Below are 20674 nucleotides of genomic sequence, written 5' to 3' on the forward strand. Positions count from 1 at the left end.
AGTCTAGACAGTTCCCAGCAGACCCCAGTGAGGGTGGAGGGAAGGGCTGGTTCTTGGGGTTGGGGATGGGGGTTGTTCTGAAAGGCTGCAGGTGCCATTAGACCCTTTTGTCCCTCCCTGTCTCCTACTAGTGCTGAGCGACATTCAGGATATGTCTACACTACACTGACCTACTGGAAAAAGCTATGCAAATTTCAAAACCCAATTTGTGTAGCTTTTTCTTCTGCTTTTTTTGGAAGAGGCTTTTCCGACATTTGGCCTGTGTGCACTAGGCAAGTCACACAAGGGAGGCAGCAGACAGAGCCAGACCAATGCACCAGCTTCCCAGGGCAGGTAAGACCAAGCCACAAGCAGCTGCCTGGCCTCATTTATCTCACTTCCCCAGGATGGCACCCAGGGGCATTCTCAGCTGATGTCACTTCTCTCTGTCATGTGGGAGTTGGGCTCATCCCAAGCACAGGCTGGTCAGAAGCAGCTGTACTTACCTAGGCACCCAGGGAAGAAGCAGTAAGAGCAGACCCTGTGTTTGTACCTGGCTTTGAACAAGGGACCTTGTGCATGTTAAGCAAATGTGATAACCACTACAACACAGAAACATACTTAGGGGGAGGGGAGGGGGGGTGGAACTTGGCTGACTGTTCTGTTCCCAGCTCTTTCTAACACCCTGCTCTGCAGGGGAGGGGAATGCACCTTGTGAACACTCCACCTCTTGTTCTCAGGGAAGCCACTAACGCGAGCTGCCAGCTCCTCATTTCCTCACCAGTCCCTTGAGATTTGTAGCTCAAAGCTGGAGCTGCTGTGGAAGGAGGTGAAGCTACAGAAGCTGACAGGGGACAATCAGCGGGCGGAGGGTTATTTTTTCTCCTCCCTGGGCTAATGTGGCTAGAACTGAGGAGAAGAAAATCCTCTTTCCTTCTCCTCAGAAGATGGAAATTGCAGTTGGTTCTCTCTTTGGTTCTACTAAAGCTGGACTCCAGGACTAGACTTTTTCTTTCTACAACCCTGGTGAAAGCTGAGAGTGAATTGCCTGTAGATGGAGAATGTGAGTTAAAGAAGGGCCCCATTTCCATCTCTCCAGCGACAGAAGGGTCCGGGTTCAGGATTTCTTTTAGCGCAGCAGCAAGGGGAAATGGAGGAAAATCAAACCCCTTTGCAAGCTTTGTTCTCATGGCACCAAGTGTGACAGGAGGGGTGTGAGCTGGGGAGCCTCCCACCCCGCAGAAGGGGCATTTGGATGAACCCAAGAGCAGCAAGAATTCAGGCCGAGGCCAGTGCATTGGTGTCAGCCGACGGTCAGGGCAGTGTGTGTGTGTGTATGTTTCCGAGAAAAGGTTTAACGTCCGTTTCTTTACTGCTAGGACCGGGGTCCCATCGCAGAGGGTGGCCAGCAGGCCAACACACGCCCCGTTATATAGGAAGAGCTTATTACACCTTAGATTTTAGCTTCTAGAACACAGGGGTTCCTTCGCAGCGGGCAGCCTAGGAAAGGCTGAAAAGGTGCCCCAACGGATCTTGTCACCTGGGAGTGACACAGATCCAAACGCCCAAGCTCTCCCTGTGTCTGTCCCTTTATGACCGGCTGAAGTTCTTTTAAATTGTGCTTGGTTCTATTACAGCAACTGAAGGAGTCAGGTTAAAGCTTAAACAGTTACAGGTTTATTAAAAGACTTATAAAAACATATGATTACAATGGCTATTGCTCTCTTTCTTAACTGTTAACAAATACAGATTTTAAAAATGGTTACAAAGAAAATAAAGATAGAAAATAGAAATAATGGTACCAAGTGACAGCTTAATCTTTAAAGAGCTCTAACACTATGTATATATATACTTAAACAAAGGACCACATCCAGGTACAATTTTTACCCCTTTCTGTGCCTCTCGACTCCAGCGTGTCAGGCCAGGGCTGGTCTCTCAATTCCTAGGAAAGACGAATACGAGGTGGGCGTCCCCTCTGGAACCTCGGGAGATCAAACACCTAACCCGACCAGCAGATAGATGGTAGATTGACATTCAGAGAAAATGCGCTGCTGGACCCATCTATATACCCCTGGGGGCCCGTATCCTCTTTCTTATCTAAGATGCCGAATTGTACTGGTCCGTTTTATGGCGCCAGTTCTTACAAGCAAGTTTCAAATTAATTTACACTTGCAAGAGCGATAACTAAATTGTGAGTACTAGACATTTTTTTACTGGGCGAGAGATTCCTCCCCCCGCGGACAGCTGTGTGTTCGTATCAATATAGGTTAAGTCAAGGACACTCCTTGGCAGCCTCTTGGTCAGCAATTGGTGTATCTCTGTTTACAGCCATTCACGGTCTCACAGCCTGGGCCTTCTGCTCTGCGTGCTCTGTATGCTCCAGGCAAGCAAAAATGGATGTTACAAGGGGGGTTCCTTTCAGCCCCAGGTGCAGGAGGTAACAGAGAGGGGAGGAAAGCCCATGGCCAGAGCCTCCTCCCAGCAGTCTGGCCCTGCGCAGAGTCTGTGCATGATGGAGCCTCTCCCAGCAGCGCTATGGCCTGTTCTCTGCAGAGTGCTCAGCTGTTTCACTTTTTGAAGACATGGCTCCTTTTTGTACAAAAGCCTTTTGTACAAAAACAGCTTGCTAATTAAGTATGCAAATGAAACAAAGCAATATTCTACTCCACACTTCATTTGCATAAGCTTTTGCAGAAGGCTGCAGCATAGATGTAGCCTTAGTCTATAAAGTGCTACCAGACCGCTTGTGGTTGTTTTTTGTTTAGCCTGTTCAGCAGCGGTGGCCAACCCATGGCTCATGAAGAAAGAAATCGCAGCTCCTGATGGAATCGGGTTGGAACCCAGAACTGCTCAGGTTAACCACGCTCACGGTTGGGATGCTCTGAGCCGCATGTGTGCTCATGGCCCATGCCATTCCGCTCACAGAGCACTGCATCATCTCCTGCACATGCAGGCTGGGCTGCACACAGATCCCAGTCTGCATCCCAGCACAGCTAGGGTACGTCTAAACTACATGCCTCCGTCGACGGAGGCATGTAGATTAGCCAGATCGGCAGAGGGAAATGAAGCCGCGATTAAAATAATCGCGGCTTCATTTAAATTTAAATGGCTGCCCCGCTCTGCTGATCAGCTGTTTGTTGGCAGATCGGGGCAGTCTGGACGCGCCGCGCCGACAAAGAAGCCTTTCTTGATCGGCACAGGTAAACCTGGTTTCACGAGGCATATTATTATTTTAATCGCGGCTTCATTTCCCTCTGCCGATCTGGCTAATCTACATGCCTCCGTCGACGGAGGCATGTAGTCTAGACACACCCCTAGTGACTCCAACAGGGGCTCCACCAGTGGCGAGGGCTTCAGGTGTAGTAGCGGCTCTGGGATCTGGGCATAAGTTTGGGAGGGAGGGAAATTGGGTTATAGGGGGGGGGGGAGATGCCTGGCTTTGGAGAAGGGAGGGGGGGATCAGGTGTGTGCGGGGGTGCACACGGCATCCCAGGTGCACGTGGTGGCAGTGGCAAGGGCTCCGGGACCTGAGCATAAGGTTGGGGGAAAGTGGGGGGAGAAGAAGTGGGTTAGAGAAGGGAGGGGAGGTGTCTAGCTTGGGGGGGATTGGGTTAGAGCGGGGGGGGTGCCTCACTCTGGGGAAGAGGAGGGGAATTGGGTTAGAGTGGGGGGGGGGTACCTGGCTCTGGGGAAGGGGATTTAGAGTAGGGGGGGGAGAGGAGGGAGTTGTGCCTGGCTCTGAGAAAGGGGAGGGGGACTGGATTAGAGCGGTGGGCCTGGCTCTAGGGGAAAGGAGGATTGAATTTAGAGCCGTGGTCACCAGCCTGTCAATAGCGATCAACTTGTCGACTGCAGGGGCATGACCAGTTGATTGCGAGGTGTTCCAGCCCCACCAATTCCCTCCCATGCCCAAAAAGCCCTCGCTGATGCTACTGCCAGTGAAAATGGAGGTAGCACACTGGCTTCCTGTGGCAAGCAGGGAGAAGTCTCACAGCTACAAACTAGGTCCTGTGTCTCAAGAAGAGCACAGGCTGCCCTTCCCCTCCCTTAAACAGCTGGCACGCTTCCTGAAATGACGTTGCTGTCATACTACGCGGACTTTTCCCCCTGTTGCCTGCCTGTGCAGGGGGCAGAGGGGGGAAAGGAATAGGAATTCCAGGACTGCATGACAGCTCAACTTCTCAGGAAGCATACAGCTGTTATGGGAAACAGAGGAAGTGTACGCTTCCTGAGAAGTTGGAGCTGGCATGCAGTCCTCAGACTCCTACACACACACACACACCCTGCACAGGGAGGCAGCAGGAAGATCCCGGCAGAGCAACAGACCAGGCATTTCAGGACGTGCACCAGTTGTTTAAGAGAAGGGAATGGAGGGGAAGGGAAGAACATCCCCAGCTGTCTCTGTACCTTCCCCCTGGCCAGACCCCCACTGAGTACCCTGCCCCAGACCCCACCAACCCCCTGCCCCAGTACCCACCAGCATCCTGTCCCAGCCTCCTGCCACAGCACCCCCAGCACCGTGCCCCAGCAACCTGTTCCCCTGCCCCCACCAACACAGTTGGGGCCACATTAGTGAGAGTTAGGGGTTTTTTGGACGGGTGGTTGTTTTGCAATTCACTTTTGTGGCCCTGACTGATTTTTCTGTGGGTCAGTGACCCATGACTCAAAAGAGGTTCCCCGCCCCCCTCATAAATAAAGACAACACTGAAATCTTTTGTGTTTCACATATTTTATTTAAAAATGAAGCCTGGCCACCAAGCCCCCATCTGGTCACAGCATCATAACACTCCTGCAACCTCCCAGATCCCATACACTGGAATCCCTCTCATACACTGGAATCCCCCATCCTGAACCTCTCACATCCCCAAACTCCTGCACCCCCACATCTCCAATCTTCTGCCACAACATCCCTGCACCATTCATACACCGCAAACCTGTCCCGAGCCCATTATACTCCCCGCCTCCCTTCCTTGAGCCCCACATGCACCCCAGCCCAAACTCCTGCACCCTCACCGCCACAAGCCTTCAGCTTGCGCAGAACCCCAACCCTCCACCTGACCCCAACACTCTCCAGCCTGGAACCCCCTCTCTGACCCAGCATCCTCTCTACTTCCTTCTGCACCCAAATTCCCTCCCAGAGCTTGCTCCTCTCACCCCTTCCCAGTGCGTTTTTTGTGATGGCATGTCACAGGACAGCATATCAGCACCTATTGTCTCCCAGTGCAAGTCTTTGGGGTCTTTTCGCTCAACAATGCCCCCCCACCACCACCACCTCTATTTTGGCTTTTTGTCTGTAATGGGTTGGTCACCCCTGCTGTGCAGACTCATTTAGCTACCCCCTGAAGCGTCTGACATTTATAGGGTCTCTCTCTCTCGCTTGTGCACTTTCTGATGGCTTACAAGGTGTGACCTCTCTTTGAACCTTTTTCCACAGTCAAAGCACTTACATGGTCTCTCTGCCATGTGGGTTTTCTCATGCTTACTCAGGGCTGATTGAAAAGTGAAATCTTTTCCACACTCATTGCATTTATACGGCCTCTCTCCCGTGTGCACACCCTGATGGACAAAAAGGTATGAACTCACATTGAAGCTTTTCCCACAATGGAAGCACTTATATGGTCTCTCTCCTGTGTGGGTTCTTTCATGTCTAATGAGGTCTGATCGTACAGTGAAACCTTTCCCACACTCATGGCATTTATATGGTCTCTCCCCTGTGTGGGTTCTCTCATGTCTAATGAGAGCTGATTGTTCAGCGAAACTTTTCCCACATTCGTGGCATTTATATGGTCTCTCGCCCGTGTGGGTTCTCTCATGTCTACTGAGGGCTGATTGTATAGTGAAACCTTTCCCACACTCATGGCACTTATATGGTGACTCTCCCGTATGTGTTCTCTCATGTTTAATAAGATCTGATTGGGAAAGGAAACATTTCCCACACTCCTGGCATTTATATGGTCTCACTCTGATGTGGGTTCTCTCATGTCTATAGTGAGCTGATCGTTCAGTGAATCCTTTCCCACACTCATGGCATTTATATGGTCTCTCTCCTGTGTGTGTTCTCTTGTGGTTAAGGAGGTACGCGTGTACAGCGAAAGCTCTCCCACACTCCTGGCATTTATACGGCCTCTCTCCCGTGTGCACTCTCTGATGGATAAAAAGGTTTGAACTGAATCGGAAACTTTTCCCACAATGGAAACACTTATATGGTCTCTCTCCTGTGTGGGTTCTCTCATGCCTACTGAGGGTTGATCGTTCAGTGAAATCTTTTCCACACTCAGGGCATTTATATGGTCTCTCCCCTGTGTGGATTCTCTGATGTACAATAAGGCTTGACTTCTGTTTGAAGCTTTTCCCACATTGCAAGCATCTATATGGTCTCTCTCCAATGTGGGTTTTCTGATGGCTACTAAGATGTGATCTGAAAGTGAAACTTTTCCCACACACAGAGCATTTATGGGATTTCTCCCCCATGGGGGTAACCTCAGGTTCAATACGTGATGACAGATCAATCAAACTTTTTCCACACTCCAGGCATTTGCAGAGTCTTTCTCCTGTGTGCCCTTGCTGGGGCAGAATAAGGCCTGACTTCTCACTTAATATTTTCTCACAAACTGAGCTTTCATCACAGCATTTCTTTCCATTGTGATTTGTCAGCTGGGCTAAAATTTCCTTGGGATCCTTGGATCCTCCTCCACATTCCACGGATTCCTCTGCTTTCCTGCTTGGATTGTTCTCCAATTGCCTTTCTGCCCTGTGTTGATTTCCCCAGGTTTCCCTCTGTTCCACACACTGGGAAACATCCCCTTCATCTCCTTCCAGAAACATTCCCTGTGATTCTATGGTGCCAGGACTGTCCTGCTGTTGATTCTCATTGTTCTCCCTCACTGTCCTCGCACCTGCAAGGGGAGAGGGAATCGAGGCAGGACTCACTGTCTGTACTGGGGAGAAAGGACCCACAGGGGAATGGCAAAGACAGAAAGCACAAAACAATAATAGTTTGCGAAAGTGAAACATTGGATTCTGCTTCCACACCCCACCCAAACATCCCCAATGGAGGAAACTCCTGACAGCTAACATGATGGTTGAGGAGCTGTGACAGGTGGTTGCCAGGATAACACCTGCAGCCCTACCTGGGAGACATGGGGTCGAAGTCAGGTCTCTCACTCACTGCTCATTTTGGGGAAACCCAGCTTCTTCCTGCACTCACCGGATAGTTTCTGGCTCAGTTTCCCTGACTCCTCAACTGCACCAGTTTGTCTCAGGAGCTCTGTTTCTTTGAGAATCAAGGCCCACGGCACTTCCCCTCGTTCCAGCCAGAGAATCAGGTCAGGTTTGAGAATGGAGAATCCTGCACAGGGGAGAAATCAGGCACGGTGAAGGCACATGGAATCTGGGTAGAGTATGTGTCACAAGGAAGATTCCCTGTGCTCAAACCAAGTCTAAAGAAAACTGTGGTAACTCAGACAACTTGAGAGAAACAGACTTGTTGGGCAGAAGGAGGGTGAGGACTGTGAGAGAGTTATGTTGCATGTGATTTCTACAGTATTATGGTAACCCTCTGTGTGCCTCAGTTTCCCTGGGCACTGCAACACTATCTAGATGGGGGTGACTCACTGTGGGACAATGCCCAAGCCAGCATATTCACAACTGCCCAGGCTCACGGTAATCTGAGCCTGGGTGCGGGGTGTGACCAGACACCTTTGTGAAGCTAGAGAAAGGCTTGAGACAGGGCTGGCTGCAGCCAGGGATGAGCAGTGGCAGCAGGAAGTGAATTGCCCTTACTTGTGGTCAGAGATGAGGAGCAGGGTCTTTGGCTCTAGGCCTCCTTCTCCCTAACATGGATTGTACCGACTGCTCTTGGGTCCTGTGCTAACATCCCTAGAACAGACTTGTTAAGAAGTGGGTATTTAACTTAGTGTAGTTGACAGAATTGTTATCGAGTACACTATTAGTCGATAAGGGAAGATGCACTCAGTCCCAGCTCACATTGTGTTCAAGAGCTACCCCCGCTGTAGATTAAATGTTGTAGAAGTTGGGCTGAGCTGAGTTGGGCTTACTCAGTCCTTCCTTTTGCTGGGTCCAGCAGCGCTTCTCTGTGGGGCAGTCCTAGAGACCGTAGGCAGAGATGCTTTGAAGCAGCCTCTTCTGGGGCCATCACCCACTCAGCTGCCTCTAACAGCACCGGCTCCTGCCCCTCCTCCCCTTGCTGCTTCCAAAACACAAGCCTAGACTTAAAGTGCTTTTGTGGTAAAGCGTCCATGCCAATCTAGACGTGTTTTTCCAAAAATGCTTTTAACGGAAAACTTTGCCATTAAAAGCATTTCCGGAAAATCATGCCAGTCTAGACGTAGCCTGTTCAGTACAACTGTCTTTCTAGGCTGGAAGAACATTTTGCGATCAGGGCTTTTTTGTGGAAAACAAATCTGAGCTGTCTACACTGGCCCTTTTGCCCGAATGGGAGCAGCATAGTATTTCCGCAAGAAGCACTGATTTCTTACAGTAGGAAGTCAGTGCTTTTGCGGAAATTCAAGCAGCCAGTGTAGACAGCTGGCAAGTTTTTCCAGAAAAGCAGCTGATTTTACGGAAAAGCTGGCCAGTCTAGACACAGCCAACAGTGTCTTGTTTTGTCTCTTGCTTATTTTTACTTACTCTCTAAAAATACCTTCAGGGTCACATCCTTTGTAACCTCTGCTACCTTCTGACATGGGAAGTCTGTAATACAGAAAAGTGCTGATCTAACTGAAAAATCCTGTAAACAGGAGCGGGTATAATAATATAGATCACCTGCCTATTAATATTCATCATATGGGAGTTAACATTACTGAATAAGGTCTATGGGGAAGTAGCGATAGACAAGTGAATTAACATACTAAAATGGATAAAGGAGTGTAACTGGTGCCAAAACACTGCTCACTCACAACAGCATGTTGGGTGCCTAAGACGAAAGTATCTGCAATAAAGAGGTGTATACCCAATCCACTCCTGAGTATCCTGTTTCTTCTTTAACATCTGGTATTACAAACAGGATTATAGGGGACAGTCATGCCTGATCCCATCTTGACAGATTGCTTGGGTAAGTCTGCAACAACTGTTAGGAATTTTATCATAAAGTTAACAGGAAAACAGGGGGACCTTTTGAGTGTTCCTCTGGGGAATGTCAGGATTGGCTGGCCAATCAGGGATGGGTAGAATGCTCTCTTTCATTCACAATTTCCCAGGAGAAGAAAGTGGCTGGCTGATACAGGCTCTGTGTGAGGGCCTGGCAGGCTTGCGGGAGGAAGTTACTAATCTTAGAAGTAAAATAGAAATTATGCAGCAAATTGCTGAAGAAAAGCAGCACGCTGTTACCCATCAGTGTGTGCTGGCAGCCAGAATGACCGAGAAGTGGATGGACTTTTAATCGCCTTAAGTCAGAGAATCTGCCTCTGAAGGGTCAAGCAGGCACATTAAAGAAAAATGCCTTTCCACTTCCCTCCCCCAACAGAGGTATACAAAAATAGGGCATTTAAAAATTTCTTAAGGGCCAGGAGATGTGGAGGCTAGTTGAGAGGGCCATTCTCCTTGCTAAATGGGTATTGAAATAAGCCCGTGTCCATGGAAGAGTATCATTCAGCACAAGAAATACAACTGAGGCCCAGACAAGTTGGCACACAACAGGTAAACTTTAACAACTGGCAGACAGGGGGAAGCATAGTGAGAGGAGTACAGAAAAAGAGTACAAGGCCAGGGAATTCAGATCCCTGTGAATGGAGGGAACTTGGTATGGTTATCGTGGGAGCTATTGGAAGAGTCATTTTGGGAGATAAAGCAAGCAATTTAAGGAAAAAGCAAGTGAGAAGTTAAGTCTGCAGAGCGTGGGGAGGAACTGAACGGCTGAATATTGTATAAATGCTATTGAGTTAAATTGTTATAGGAAAAGAATTCTTGTTTTTTTTTTGCAGCTATTCTGATGGAAAAATGGGCCCTTCCCAAAGAAATGTCTGTAAATAATCCAGGGAAGGAGACAATCTAAGGTGCATGCATGCATATATATCACGTACACACACAATAACGTAGTGTAAATATGCAAGGGTTTTAGAATTTAACCCGCAATCATGATTTGTAAAATTCTGTTCTGAAAGCTTGAAATGAATTGGTTTTTAATAACGCCATTTCATTTCAAATTGTAAAACTGACAAGACACTTTCTTGCCATACGCAGGTAACTAGCATCGCTTCATTTTTGGTATTTAGCATTTAATCTTAAAGGTATGAAGTTCAATATCTTTTTATTAGCCAAGTTGTGGCTGTTACATGGGGCAGCCAGAACCAGGAGAATGAAAGAGATTCTGCATTTTTTTTCTTGGTAAAATAGCAAATAAGAGCCTTAGTAAAAGAATAAAAAAACCCAGCAATGTTAGAAACACTGAGCCATAAAGTGGCTGATAACCAGACAATTATTTTGATAACAGTATATGAAAACCACTGTGAACACAAAGGAAATAGTTCTATTTTATACAAAAATGTATATGGCTAACTTTCATAACATTAAACTCTAAAAGGAGTGTGCATTTTTCTGTCATGTATGCAATGTATATTGCAGAAGGGGTAAACAAAATGCAAATAAACATGCTACTTAACATTTTATTAGGGCTCCTTACCCAGCCAGCTCACAGCCTCATAATTTTCCTGCATCACATCCCCATAGAGAGCTCTCTGGCCCGGGTCCAGCAGAGCCCATTCCTCCTCAGAGAAATACACAGCCACCTCCTTGAAGCTCACCGGCTCCACCACAGCCATTTCTTGTCCCTGGCGCTGTAGGCCAGGGGCTGAGCTGAAGACAGACATGGGTGTTCTGCAGCCTGGCAGGGGGAGGAGGAAAATTGGGAGACATTTCCGAAGGGGCTGCAAGCCTGTCCACACCCCCATTCTCCCCAGACTCTATCCCTGGTGACATGCCAGATACTGCCATTTTGGGCAAAAGCTTGAGTCTAGATATTCTATAAGCAACACACACAAGTTAGAGCCCAAAAGCCATATGCATTTCTCTCAATACATGGTTTGAGTTTCAACATTCCTACAGCTGCAGCAATGGGATTTGATTCTGAGCACCCAGGAGTTCTGAAAAACAAGCTCCATATTCAACTGCCTGAACATGGATGTAGGTGTCTACATTGAGGCTCCTATATTTCAAACCCCTAGTCTTCATCCATTTATTTGCAGCACAGACTTAGGTGCTCTTGTCAGGACTCAATTAGCAGAAGTTAAGTGATGTCAAGGGGACCATTCAGATGCTTAAAATTAAATGCAGCTGCTGAACATTTGCAGGATGAGATTCTAAGACTCAGAGATTCACATAATCAGGCAGGATCATTATTTCATGTATTTAATCAGACACCTAATGGTGCCCACTGATTGAACTAAAGCGATACCTGAACCTACCTGGATAAATTGGGACACTTTGACATACCCATTAAAGCAGATCCAGGCTCAGAGCCAAGCGTGGATCCTGAAAGTCCAGGCCATGCAAGGGACTAATGCAGTCCCAGGTTCAGTTCCACCTGTCCACTTTATACATGCTCCAGCTGACGAGCATGGGATGGTCCACATCTTCACATTAGATCCGGGGCCATCGCACGAGGTGGAGCATGAGTTTACACGCTATGGGATAAGCTGCTTCAACAGATACATGGACTAAGGGGTTCTCATTGCCACAAGCTCTGCACTGAAGAGCACTGAGGCTCCTTCTAGCAGCGCCCACACGGCAATGGAGCAATATCGCTGTCAGCCAGCAGGGACTCACGCACATGAGACACCTAGGACAGGGGTGGGCAACAATTTTTGGCCCCGGGTCACTTCATACATTTCTTACAGTGGCCCCTGGCTGGCCCGGAAGGGGCGGGGCCTAATCCAGCCAGGGCGGGGCCAGAGCGCCTCTGGGCTTTCCCATCCCCAGAGCACAGCTCGTCTGGAGGGGACCCCCCTTTGCCTCCCCTCCCACTAAGCACCGCGCCCCTGGCAGGGCGGGAAGAGGCTTCAAAGCGCCGCCCGCTGGGAGACGCCCCCCCCCAAACGCTGACTGGCCGGGGACAGGGGGGCTGGAGCAGAGGGGCCCGTCCCGCCCCAAGGCCCTGATTGGATCCGGCCCGCGGGGCCCCCGCTCTAGGAAATCTCGTTCCCGGGCGGGCTCGGGGCGGCGGGCGGACGCTGCCCGGGCAGGGTAGGAGGGGTCCTGGGGCCCCGCCTAGGAGCGACCCCCAACGTCTCCAACGGCCTCCCGGTCTTACACTACGCATGCGCACTGGGATGCCCCCGCCACGAGCCGTTGGAAACGGTTGGCAGGTGGGGTCCGTGTCACGTGATCGTGGAGCCTTCCCAGGGCAAAACCGCCCGCCGATTTATCTGCCCCGGCCTCCGCGCCCCCCTCACACATCGGCTACCCCGCCCGCACCCGCACGCCGGCCCCGCCCCACCTCGGCTCCTCCGATGTCTCCAGCCCCGCCCCGCGCTCGGCGGCGCCTCTGCCCGGAAGCGGAAGCTGCCGCGCAGCGAGTAACGGACCCAACGGTGGCCTCGGCGCGGGGCAGCGTCTACAGCGGAACCTGCGGCCTCTCCCAGCCGCGTGCGGGGATGGGCGGGGCCAGAGCACGGGCGGGCGCACTGAATGGGGGGAGGGGCGTCAGGCCGCGCGTGCGCAGTGGGTCAGTGACTCCGGGCCCGAGCCAGGTGGTTGCTCAGAGCGGGAGCTGCCAGGCTCCGCCCTCGCCCACGTGGGGGGGCGGGCAAGAATTTGGGGAGGGGCGGGGCCAGAGCTGGGACCGGGACACTATCGGTGGGGAGTGAAGAGACGCAGAGAGGGTTGCGGTGGCGGGGCGGGGCTGTGACTGCGAGGGGGGGACACTGGCAGCTCCCCCAGCCAAGGGAGCTCTGGGTCTAAGGGCTCAGCAGTTGGGAGGCAAATACCCGGGGCAGCCCTCCTCCCCCCCCAGCAGACGGCTCCCAATTAATGTCCCCGTTAAAACCCGTCTCAGCATTCGGGGGCCAGAGGGGATGGGGCCGGGCGGCTACTGACCTGCGTGGCGCCCAGGATCGGGTCTCACCCCAGAGTCACTGCTGGGCTGGGATTGCCCCATTCAGTTCAGATCCATTGAGTTACAGGACAAATGCCGGTTGTAGTCTGGTTCCTGGTCACATTAAAAAGCCTGGTTCTCTGGGCCTGGGTCTAGTCTAGTGATTCCAGCTGGGGCAATGGAAGCTGCATCTGCTAAGCTGTCCTTGGTGGCTGTGAGGCAGCCTAGAGGCAGTTCAGGTATTTGAGGAGGGGTCCCTGGATGCTGCACAGGCAGAGGAGGCTAGTGTCTGTCTCTGCTCAGGGTACAGAGCCCTAGAGCTGGCTGAGCTTCCTGGGTCAGACACTGCTACCTCCCACCATCGTGATCCAGAAGTCCAGGCTGAGCATCAGGTCTGTGGCAGGGAAATATTCACTGTGATCCCTCTGGGCCCACCCTGGGTGGGGACATTCTGGCTATATCTACACTGGCGGCTCCTTGCGCAAGAACACATCCACACTGCCATGTGCGCGATGTGCTTCTGAACAAAAGTGCCCATAGTAGTGTTGATGCTCTCTTGCGCAAGAACGCTCTGATGGCTATTTTAGCTCAAGAAACCCCTGCCACGCATCCACACTGCCCTCTTACACAGAGTTCTTGTGCAAGAGAGCTTATACTTGTAAGAAAAGAGCTTAGCTCTTGCGCAAGCTCTCTTACCATGCTTTACTGTAAAACTTATTGCACAAGAGCAGGCAGGCAGTGTGTACCCACCACTGTAGACGTAGCCTCCCTGATGCCTGTTACTCACCCTTTGGGGCAGCCACAGTCTCTGCTGGCATCAGCTCCAGGTGACAGAGACATGAGGACAAAGCTTGGGAGGGGCAGGAAAGTGACTCAGCCAAATCAGCCTCTTCCAGCCTGAGTTTGAGTTAAAGGGGAGGAGTCTCTGTGGGTCCCAGCTGCTGCCTCAGTGACAAAGCCAGGCTCCCATTGGAGAGCAAATGCTCATGGACACAGGATAGGCACCAGTGCTCCCAGCGGAGGGGAGAGGGCAGGAGGGAGACTGGAGAGAGCAGTAGGGGCAGCAGGTGCAGGAAGTAGGGAGAGAGGTTCCCAGCCCCCAAACTGCCCAGACCCGTTCATTCGCTCATCCTGGGAACCAGGGGAAGGAAAGGAAAAGCCAGTTCCTGCCCCTCCATGTCCCCATGTGACCAGGGTGGGGGGGGTTCCTGTCCTCAGGGACAATGTCAGGGAATCCCCTCAGAGGCAGGTTTGGAACTTCTGCCCTTTTCTAAGCGTTTGTCTCAGCATTTATCCCAAGGCAGGTGTAAAAGAGCCTAGTGGAAGGTGTCAGGTCTGTATTGTAGCACAATTGAGTGTTTCCCAGCATGGCACAGCCTAGAGCATCTGGATCTGGCCTGTTGAATTAGAGCAGAGGTGGGCAATAGTTTTTAAAGGGGGGTACTGCACAGATTTTTGAAATGGTCCCAGCGTACCTGTCAGCCAACGGTCAGGGCAGTGAGTCCCTTATGACCGGCTGAAGTTCTTTTAAATTGTGCTTGGTTCTGTTACAGCAACTGAAGGAGTCAGGTTAAAGCTTAAACAGTTACTATTTTATTGTTATAGGGTAAACTTAGTTGTTAAATGCTACTGCTGTGTTACAGATAACACAGCCACTACAAAGGACAGGACAGAAATTACACTAATAAGTTACTTACAGGTACCATGAAACCCTTTTGGTTCTCTGAGCGCTTATTAAATGCATGCAAAATAGACACATAGCAGGTATATTCTCACCCCTGCGTTCCAGACTTGGCGTGGCCAGCATCTTTCTCTCAATCCCTCGGGAAGAAGTAGGGTGAGGTTGGGCGTCCCACAGACCCCGGGAGACAATCAATACCTGCCAGCAGGTATAGATGATTGGAGCTCAAATGGGGTGGGCTACTGAACCTCTTCCTGGGCTCAAGTGGCCAATTAGGAAAAATGGCTTTGAATGCCAAGTTTCCCACGAAGGGTGCAAAGCATAATTCACACCTGGGAAAATGCAGACAATGGGCACCTCTGGTATGTGATGGGCGAAGATTCTTCTCTTGGGACAGTGCAGGCGTGTCAATTACTGGTACTAGCCATCAGGGCGACGGGAGGCCCCGGGTCGTCAGCTAGCCCATTTACTGTCTGGTTTCTGTTTATGGTAGAGTCAGGGACAGGCACCACACCTGCGTTCCCAGGGCATCAAAGGCTGACTGCCTTTCTCTTGCTCTCTGGGGGAGGAGGGGGGAACAAGATGGGGTTCATGTCTGGCTACAGTACCCTACAAGTAGTGTGACCTCTAGTGGAAGGGATGGGGCCAGGAGACTTCTTGAACTCGCCCGCACAGAGACCCTGATTGGCCTGGGGGAGTGGCAGCTGGGGTAGTTCCCCCTCCCCCAATGCCTAGAGAGAATCACAATCTATTTTAAAAGGAAGAGGTGTTGTGCTTAAAAGAAGCACCCGGGATCTTTTTCAGGGGGATAAGGCAACACACCACATTTATTGAACATACATAGATCAATCAATACTTATATGCATATGATACATCACACACACACACACCATCTTGTTGTTACCAAAAGTTGCTTCCCGTAACTGCACTGGCCAGGTGAGTTAGAGTTAGATGGGGGAGGGGTGGAGCCAGGCTTCTGCTGATCCGGGGTGATGCTCCCATGTTGACAAGATGAAAACCTGGGGTCCCTCTGCAAGATGCCTCCTATTTATCCCTTTATCCCTCTCAATTAGTCATCACCTTGCCTTTCTTAAGGCTGCTTCAAAGAGTTCTTCCAAGGGCAGGCAGTTGCTGCTTGATTCCCAAGGCCTCTGTATGTCCAGTCTTCTTAATGAGCTCACTTTACAGGTATTGTGATCTAAGGAAGTGGGTCTGGCCCATGAAAGCTCATCACCTAATAAACCATCTTGTTAGTCTTTAAAGTGCTAAACTTCAAGAGGCTCTGGGAGACAGACCCATAGTCTCCTATAGACAACCACCTAACCTCAAGATGATTCTTACCAACAACCACAGGACATACCACACTAATACCAACCCTGGTACCTTCCCTTGCAACAAACCTTGGTGCCAGCTTTGTCCACATATTCACTCTGCTGATACCATTATTGGACCTAACCAAGTGAGTTATAAGATCAAGAACACATATTCCTGCGCATCCAGAAATATAATCTATGCTATCATGTGCCGAAAGTGTCCGTCTGCTTTGTACATTGGACAAACGTCTCAGACACTTCGCCAAAGGATCAATGCCCACAAAACAGATATTAGACAGGATCACAAAGAAAAAAACAGTTTCTTGCCATTTCAACCAGAAAGGACACTGTCTCAATGACTTAATTACCTGCATCCTGCTTCAAAAGCCTTTTAAATCTGCACTTGAAAGGGAATCCTCAGAACTGTCATTCATGCTAAAATTCAACACTCTACGCTTGAGTCTCAACAAAGACTCTGGCTATCTTACCCATTACAAAGATAGCTTCCCCAATTATCACCTCTAATACCATTAGCTCAAAGACATCTACCTTCCCCCCTCCCCCTCCGCATCCCCCCTCTGTTCTGAAATTTGATTCGTTCTTTTCATGTGTGTTCATTTCTTTAACTATATCCTTTGGTATATATGGTTGTGACAATTTTCTTCCACTATTTGATCTGAGGAAATGGGTCTGGCCCACGAAAGCTCATAATCTAATAAACCATCTACAGGCAGTCCCCGGGTTATGTACAAGATAGGGACTGTAGGTTTGTTCTTAAGTTGAATTTGTATGTAAGTCAGAACTGGCGTCCAGATTCAGCCGCTGCTGAAACTGACCAGCGGCTGACTACAGGAAGCACAAGGCAGAGTTGCTCTGCCCTGGGCTTCCTGGAATCAGCCGCTGATCAGTTTAAACAGCGGCTGAATCTGGGGGTATGTCTACACTACCCCCCTAGTTCGAACTAGGGAGGTAATGTATGCATACCGAACTTGCTAATGAAGCCCGGGATTTGAATTTCCCGGGCTTCATTAGCATAAAGCCGGCGCCGCCATTTTTAAAAGCCGGCTAGTGCGAACCCCGTGCCGCGCGGCTACATGCAGCACGGGCTAGATAGTTCGGACTAACAAGCCATTCCGAACTATCTGTACACCTCGTACTGACCAGCAGCGGCTGAATCAGGACACCTGGGGCAGAGCAGCTGGGGTGCTGCCGGGTTGGTCCAGTAGTGCCAAGGAGCGGCGCTACGGGACCAACCCGGCAGCACCCCAGCTGCTCTACCCTAGGTGTCGGTGAGAAAAGCCTGGTCTGCTGGGGGAAGGGTGCGCACTAGCTGTGCCCCCCCCCCCCCCCCCAGCAGACCAGGGAGACGCGGAGCAAAGCTGTGGAGGACGCGGGCAGCGGACCACCCACACGTGCCGCGGTCCCGCTGCACGCGTCCTCTGCGTCTCCCTGGTCTGCTGGGCCCTCCCTCCCCCAGCAGACCAGGGAGATGTGGAGCAAAGCCATGGAGGACGCGGATAGCGGGACCGTGGCACGTCTGGGCGGTCCGCTGCCCGCGTCCTCCGCGGCTTTGCTCCGCGTCTCCCTGGTCTGCTGGGGGCCCCCTCAGCAGACCAGGGAGACGTGGAGCAGCTTTTCTCGCCCCGGAGGACACGACACGTCTGGGCGGTCCCGCCGCCTGCATCTTCCAGGGCGAGAAAAACCCCGTTTGTAAGTACGGATCCGACATAAGTCGGATCTGCGTAACTCGGGGACTGCCTGTAGTTAGTCCTGTATTTTGTTTCAGCTACACCAGAGTAACACGGCTACATTTCTATCACTATTTTACAGGTATTGTCTTGGATCTGGCTCCCAGACCTTCTCCATCCTGGGAACTGCTGCTGGAGGTGCTCACCTTTCATTCTCCATTCACACCTCATTCATTTCAACAGGACAACCAAGGAAAGGGGAGAGCTCAAAAGACTTTTTTTCTTACAAGATCTATATATCTTAATACAAAAGTTATAGGAGAAATGTTCCAGAGATTCTATGAGAACACTTGAAGATAGATCTAAAAGGATCTACCACAGGGTAGAATACTACAGGGATTTCTCCACAGAGGGACCAATCAGGCTTGGAGGCACCTGCCCCCCTCTGCCAGGAGCATGCAGTGGCAAGACAGTTTTAAAACAGCCAGGCTCTGTCTGTGGTGGCAGGTTCTCGCACAAAAACTTGCCGAGTGTCTACACTGCCTGAACGTTCTTGCACAAGTAAATTTATATTATAGCATCAGAAAACAGGGCTTCTTTTAGAAGAGTTATTCCTCTCCTCACGGGGAATAAGCCCTCTTGCGCAAGAGCTCTTCTGTAAGAGGGAAATGTAGAGAGGCAACATGAATTTCTTGCACAAGAAGCCCCTATGGCCATCAGAGCTTTCTTGCGCAAGAGAGCATCTACCATGGATGCTACACACCGGATCCGTTGGCTTGGCAGACTGGAGCTGATTCACAGAGGTTCCTTTGCTTAACCCTAGATTAAAGTGAAGTGGGGCCCAAAGCCCCTGTGTGAGAAACACTTTCATCACAATATCTCCTCAGAAGCAGAGGATTCTCCTAAGGGATATGCTAAGTCATCCTCATCTCCCCAGCTTTCAGGGGCTAGAAGCAGGGAACTGTCCTGCCTACATTATTCCTCCTACACACACCGTTCACATGCCACCTTGGGACTATTTCCATTGTGGGGTGGGCTCTACGTTCTGCAGGCTTGGAAATCAGCAGAAGTTTAACCCCAGAGCTATGTGTGTGTCAGCAAGTCCCCCAGGCTACGTCTACACTGCAGGCTGCTTGCGCAGGAACTGTTTTGTGCAAGCGTTTTCGTGCAAGAGTGCATCCACACTGCCATGTGCTTTTGCACAAGAGCATCCATGGCAGTGTGGATGCTCTCAAGCAAGAAAGCCCTGTTGCCTGTCCACACTGCTCCTCGTGGAAGAGTTCTTGCACGAGGGTTTATTCCTCAGGAGAGGAATAACTTGCGCAAGAAGCCCTGTTTTCTGATGCTTTACTGTAACTTTACTTGCACAAGAACGTGTGTGCAGTGCAGATGCTCTGCAAGTTTGTGTAAAAACAGCTATTCTTGCACAAAGTCTGCAGTGTAAATGTAGTCCCCAAGCCCTAAGATTGTTACAACTCCTAGAGAGGCAAGACAACACCCTCTGTCACCGAGGGGTATGGAGTCATCAGGCTCTGCAACCCCATCAGCAGCCAGACAACTCTCAGATGGCAGGTAGAACAGAAGGTTTATTAGCTCACAAGGATGTAACACACAAACACACACTTCTGAGCACAGGAACCAGGAGCACTCAGTACAATCCATCTCAGATAGAAGGGAGCCCAGAGCCTTCCCCTCCTCATTTCTTCCTCCTAAGCCAGTGAGACTCACTTCCACCCTCCATAGCTCATCCCACAGTCTTTCCCCAGCTTCCCAGGCAAAATGTGTTTCTGGGTTGCACAACCCTTCTAGGCTCCTATTGCCATGAGCCTGGGCCATTGTGAATGTGCTGGCCTGGGCATCCTCCCTCAATGAGTCACCCCCAAATTCCCATTCCTCGTACAATGAGGTTTTCCTAGTTCGAACTAAGCGCTCCGTTAGTTCGAATTAAATTCAAACTAACAGAACGCTAGTGTAGCACCTATGAAAGTTAGTTCGAACTAACTTTGAAGTGTAGACATACCCTCAATGAGTCACCCCCAAATTCCCATTCCCATCTGGGCAGTGGTACAGTGCCCACGGAAACTGAGGCACACCCATGGGGTTATTATAGGACAGTAGAAGTCACGTGCAACACTAGAAAGCAAAGGGAGTGAATACAATTGTAGCATTGTCACAGCTCCCCCCATTGCATCCCAGAAGTCTGCTGCTCTCAAGCTGTCTGAGTTACGCCAGTCCCTTGTAGGATGAGATTGAGCTCAGGGACTGTGCCTTCTGATACATACTCTGCCCAGGAGCCTGGCTGTGCTCCGGAAAGAGCCTGCACCTGCCGAGGGGAGAAGCCTCCCCAGGCCCAGAGCAGGAGATGGGCGAGGAAGAACAGGGGGCCCCCAGCCCCAGAAGTTGACAATTTGTGAAACCTTCACCCTCCTACAGCCCCTGCCCCCCACCCTCTGCTTCCCTTCGTCCCCCCCCGCCCCAGAACTCTCCCCTGCCCCTCCCCCACAGCCCCTCAGCCCCCCACAGCCCCGTGCTGCAGCCTGGCCCCGGGAGCGCGGAGGGAGCAGGCCCCAGCCCCGGCTCCAGCTGCCCCGCATCACGTGACTCCCCCGCCCCGGGCCGGAGCCAGGGAAGCGCTTTTCTCACCCGCTGGATGCCGGGGCCGAGGCCCCGCCCAGGCTCCTGCCCTGTGGCTCGCGCGCGCCGGTGGGGAAAAGGCCGGCATCAGTAACGGCACCAACGGCTCCTTCGCAATTCCCGTCCCAGCACGCACAGGCACATGCTATTGCGCAACCCAAAGGCCAATCGCAGCGGGGCGGGCGGGGCTTAAGCAGGGGCAGGGAAAAGGGGAGGCGCTGAATCGGGGGAAGGGTGACACCGCGCATGTGCGGCGGGTCAGTAAGTCGCTGCACATGCGCAGTCTCATGGCGCCGCTCCGCTTCCCCCCCCATTAAACTCCGACGGGGTT

At 51.1% G+C, this 20674-nt stretch overlaps 1 protein-coding gene across 5 annotated transcripts; it reads right to left on the minus strand.

Moving 5' to 3' along the window:
- Positions 1-4712: 4712 nt before the first annotated feature.
- On the minus strand, positions 4713-20428 carry LOC142821531 (uncharacterized). 5 transcript variants are annotated; one of them, XM_075912735.1, is made up of 5 exons: positions 12431-12629; positions 10619-10819; positions 8629-8691; positions 7187-7327; positions 4713-6875 (listed from the first exon to the last, which is right to left on the minus strand). In XM_075912735.1, exons 2-5 carry the CDS (start codon positions 10803-10805, stop codon positions 5335-5337), a joined length of 1932 nt encoding a protein of 643 aa, XP_075768850.1. In that variant the 5' UTR covers positions 10806-10819; positions 12431-12629; the 3' UTR covers positions 4713-5334. The 5 variants fall into 5 exon arrangements, with proteins under 5 accessions (XP_075768850.1, XP_075768851.1, XP_075768852.1 ...); XM_075912736.1 differs by lacking the exon at positions 12431-12629 and adding an exon at positions 12245-12409; XM_075912737.1 differs by lacking the exon at positions 8629-8691 and having other exon boundaries at positions 12431-12628.
- Between the last annotated feature and the right edge of the window lie 246 nt (positions 20429-20674).

Source organism: Pelodiscus sinensis, chromosome 31, assembly GCF_049634645.1.
Source record: "Pelodiscus sinensis isolate JC-2024 chromosome 31, ASM4963464v1, whole genome shotgun sequence".
NCBI lineage: Eukaryota > Metazoa > Chordata > Testudines > Trionychidae > Pelodiscus > Pelodiscus sinensis.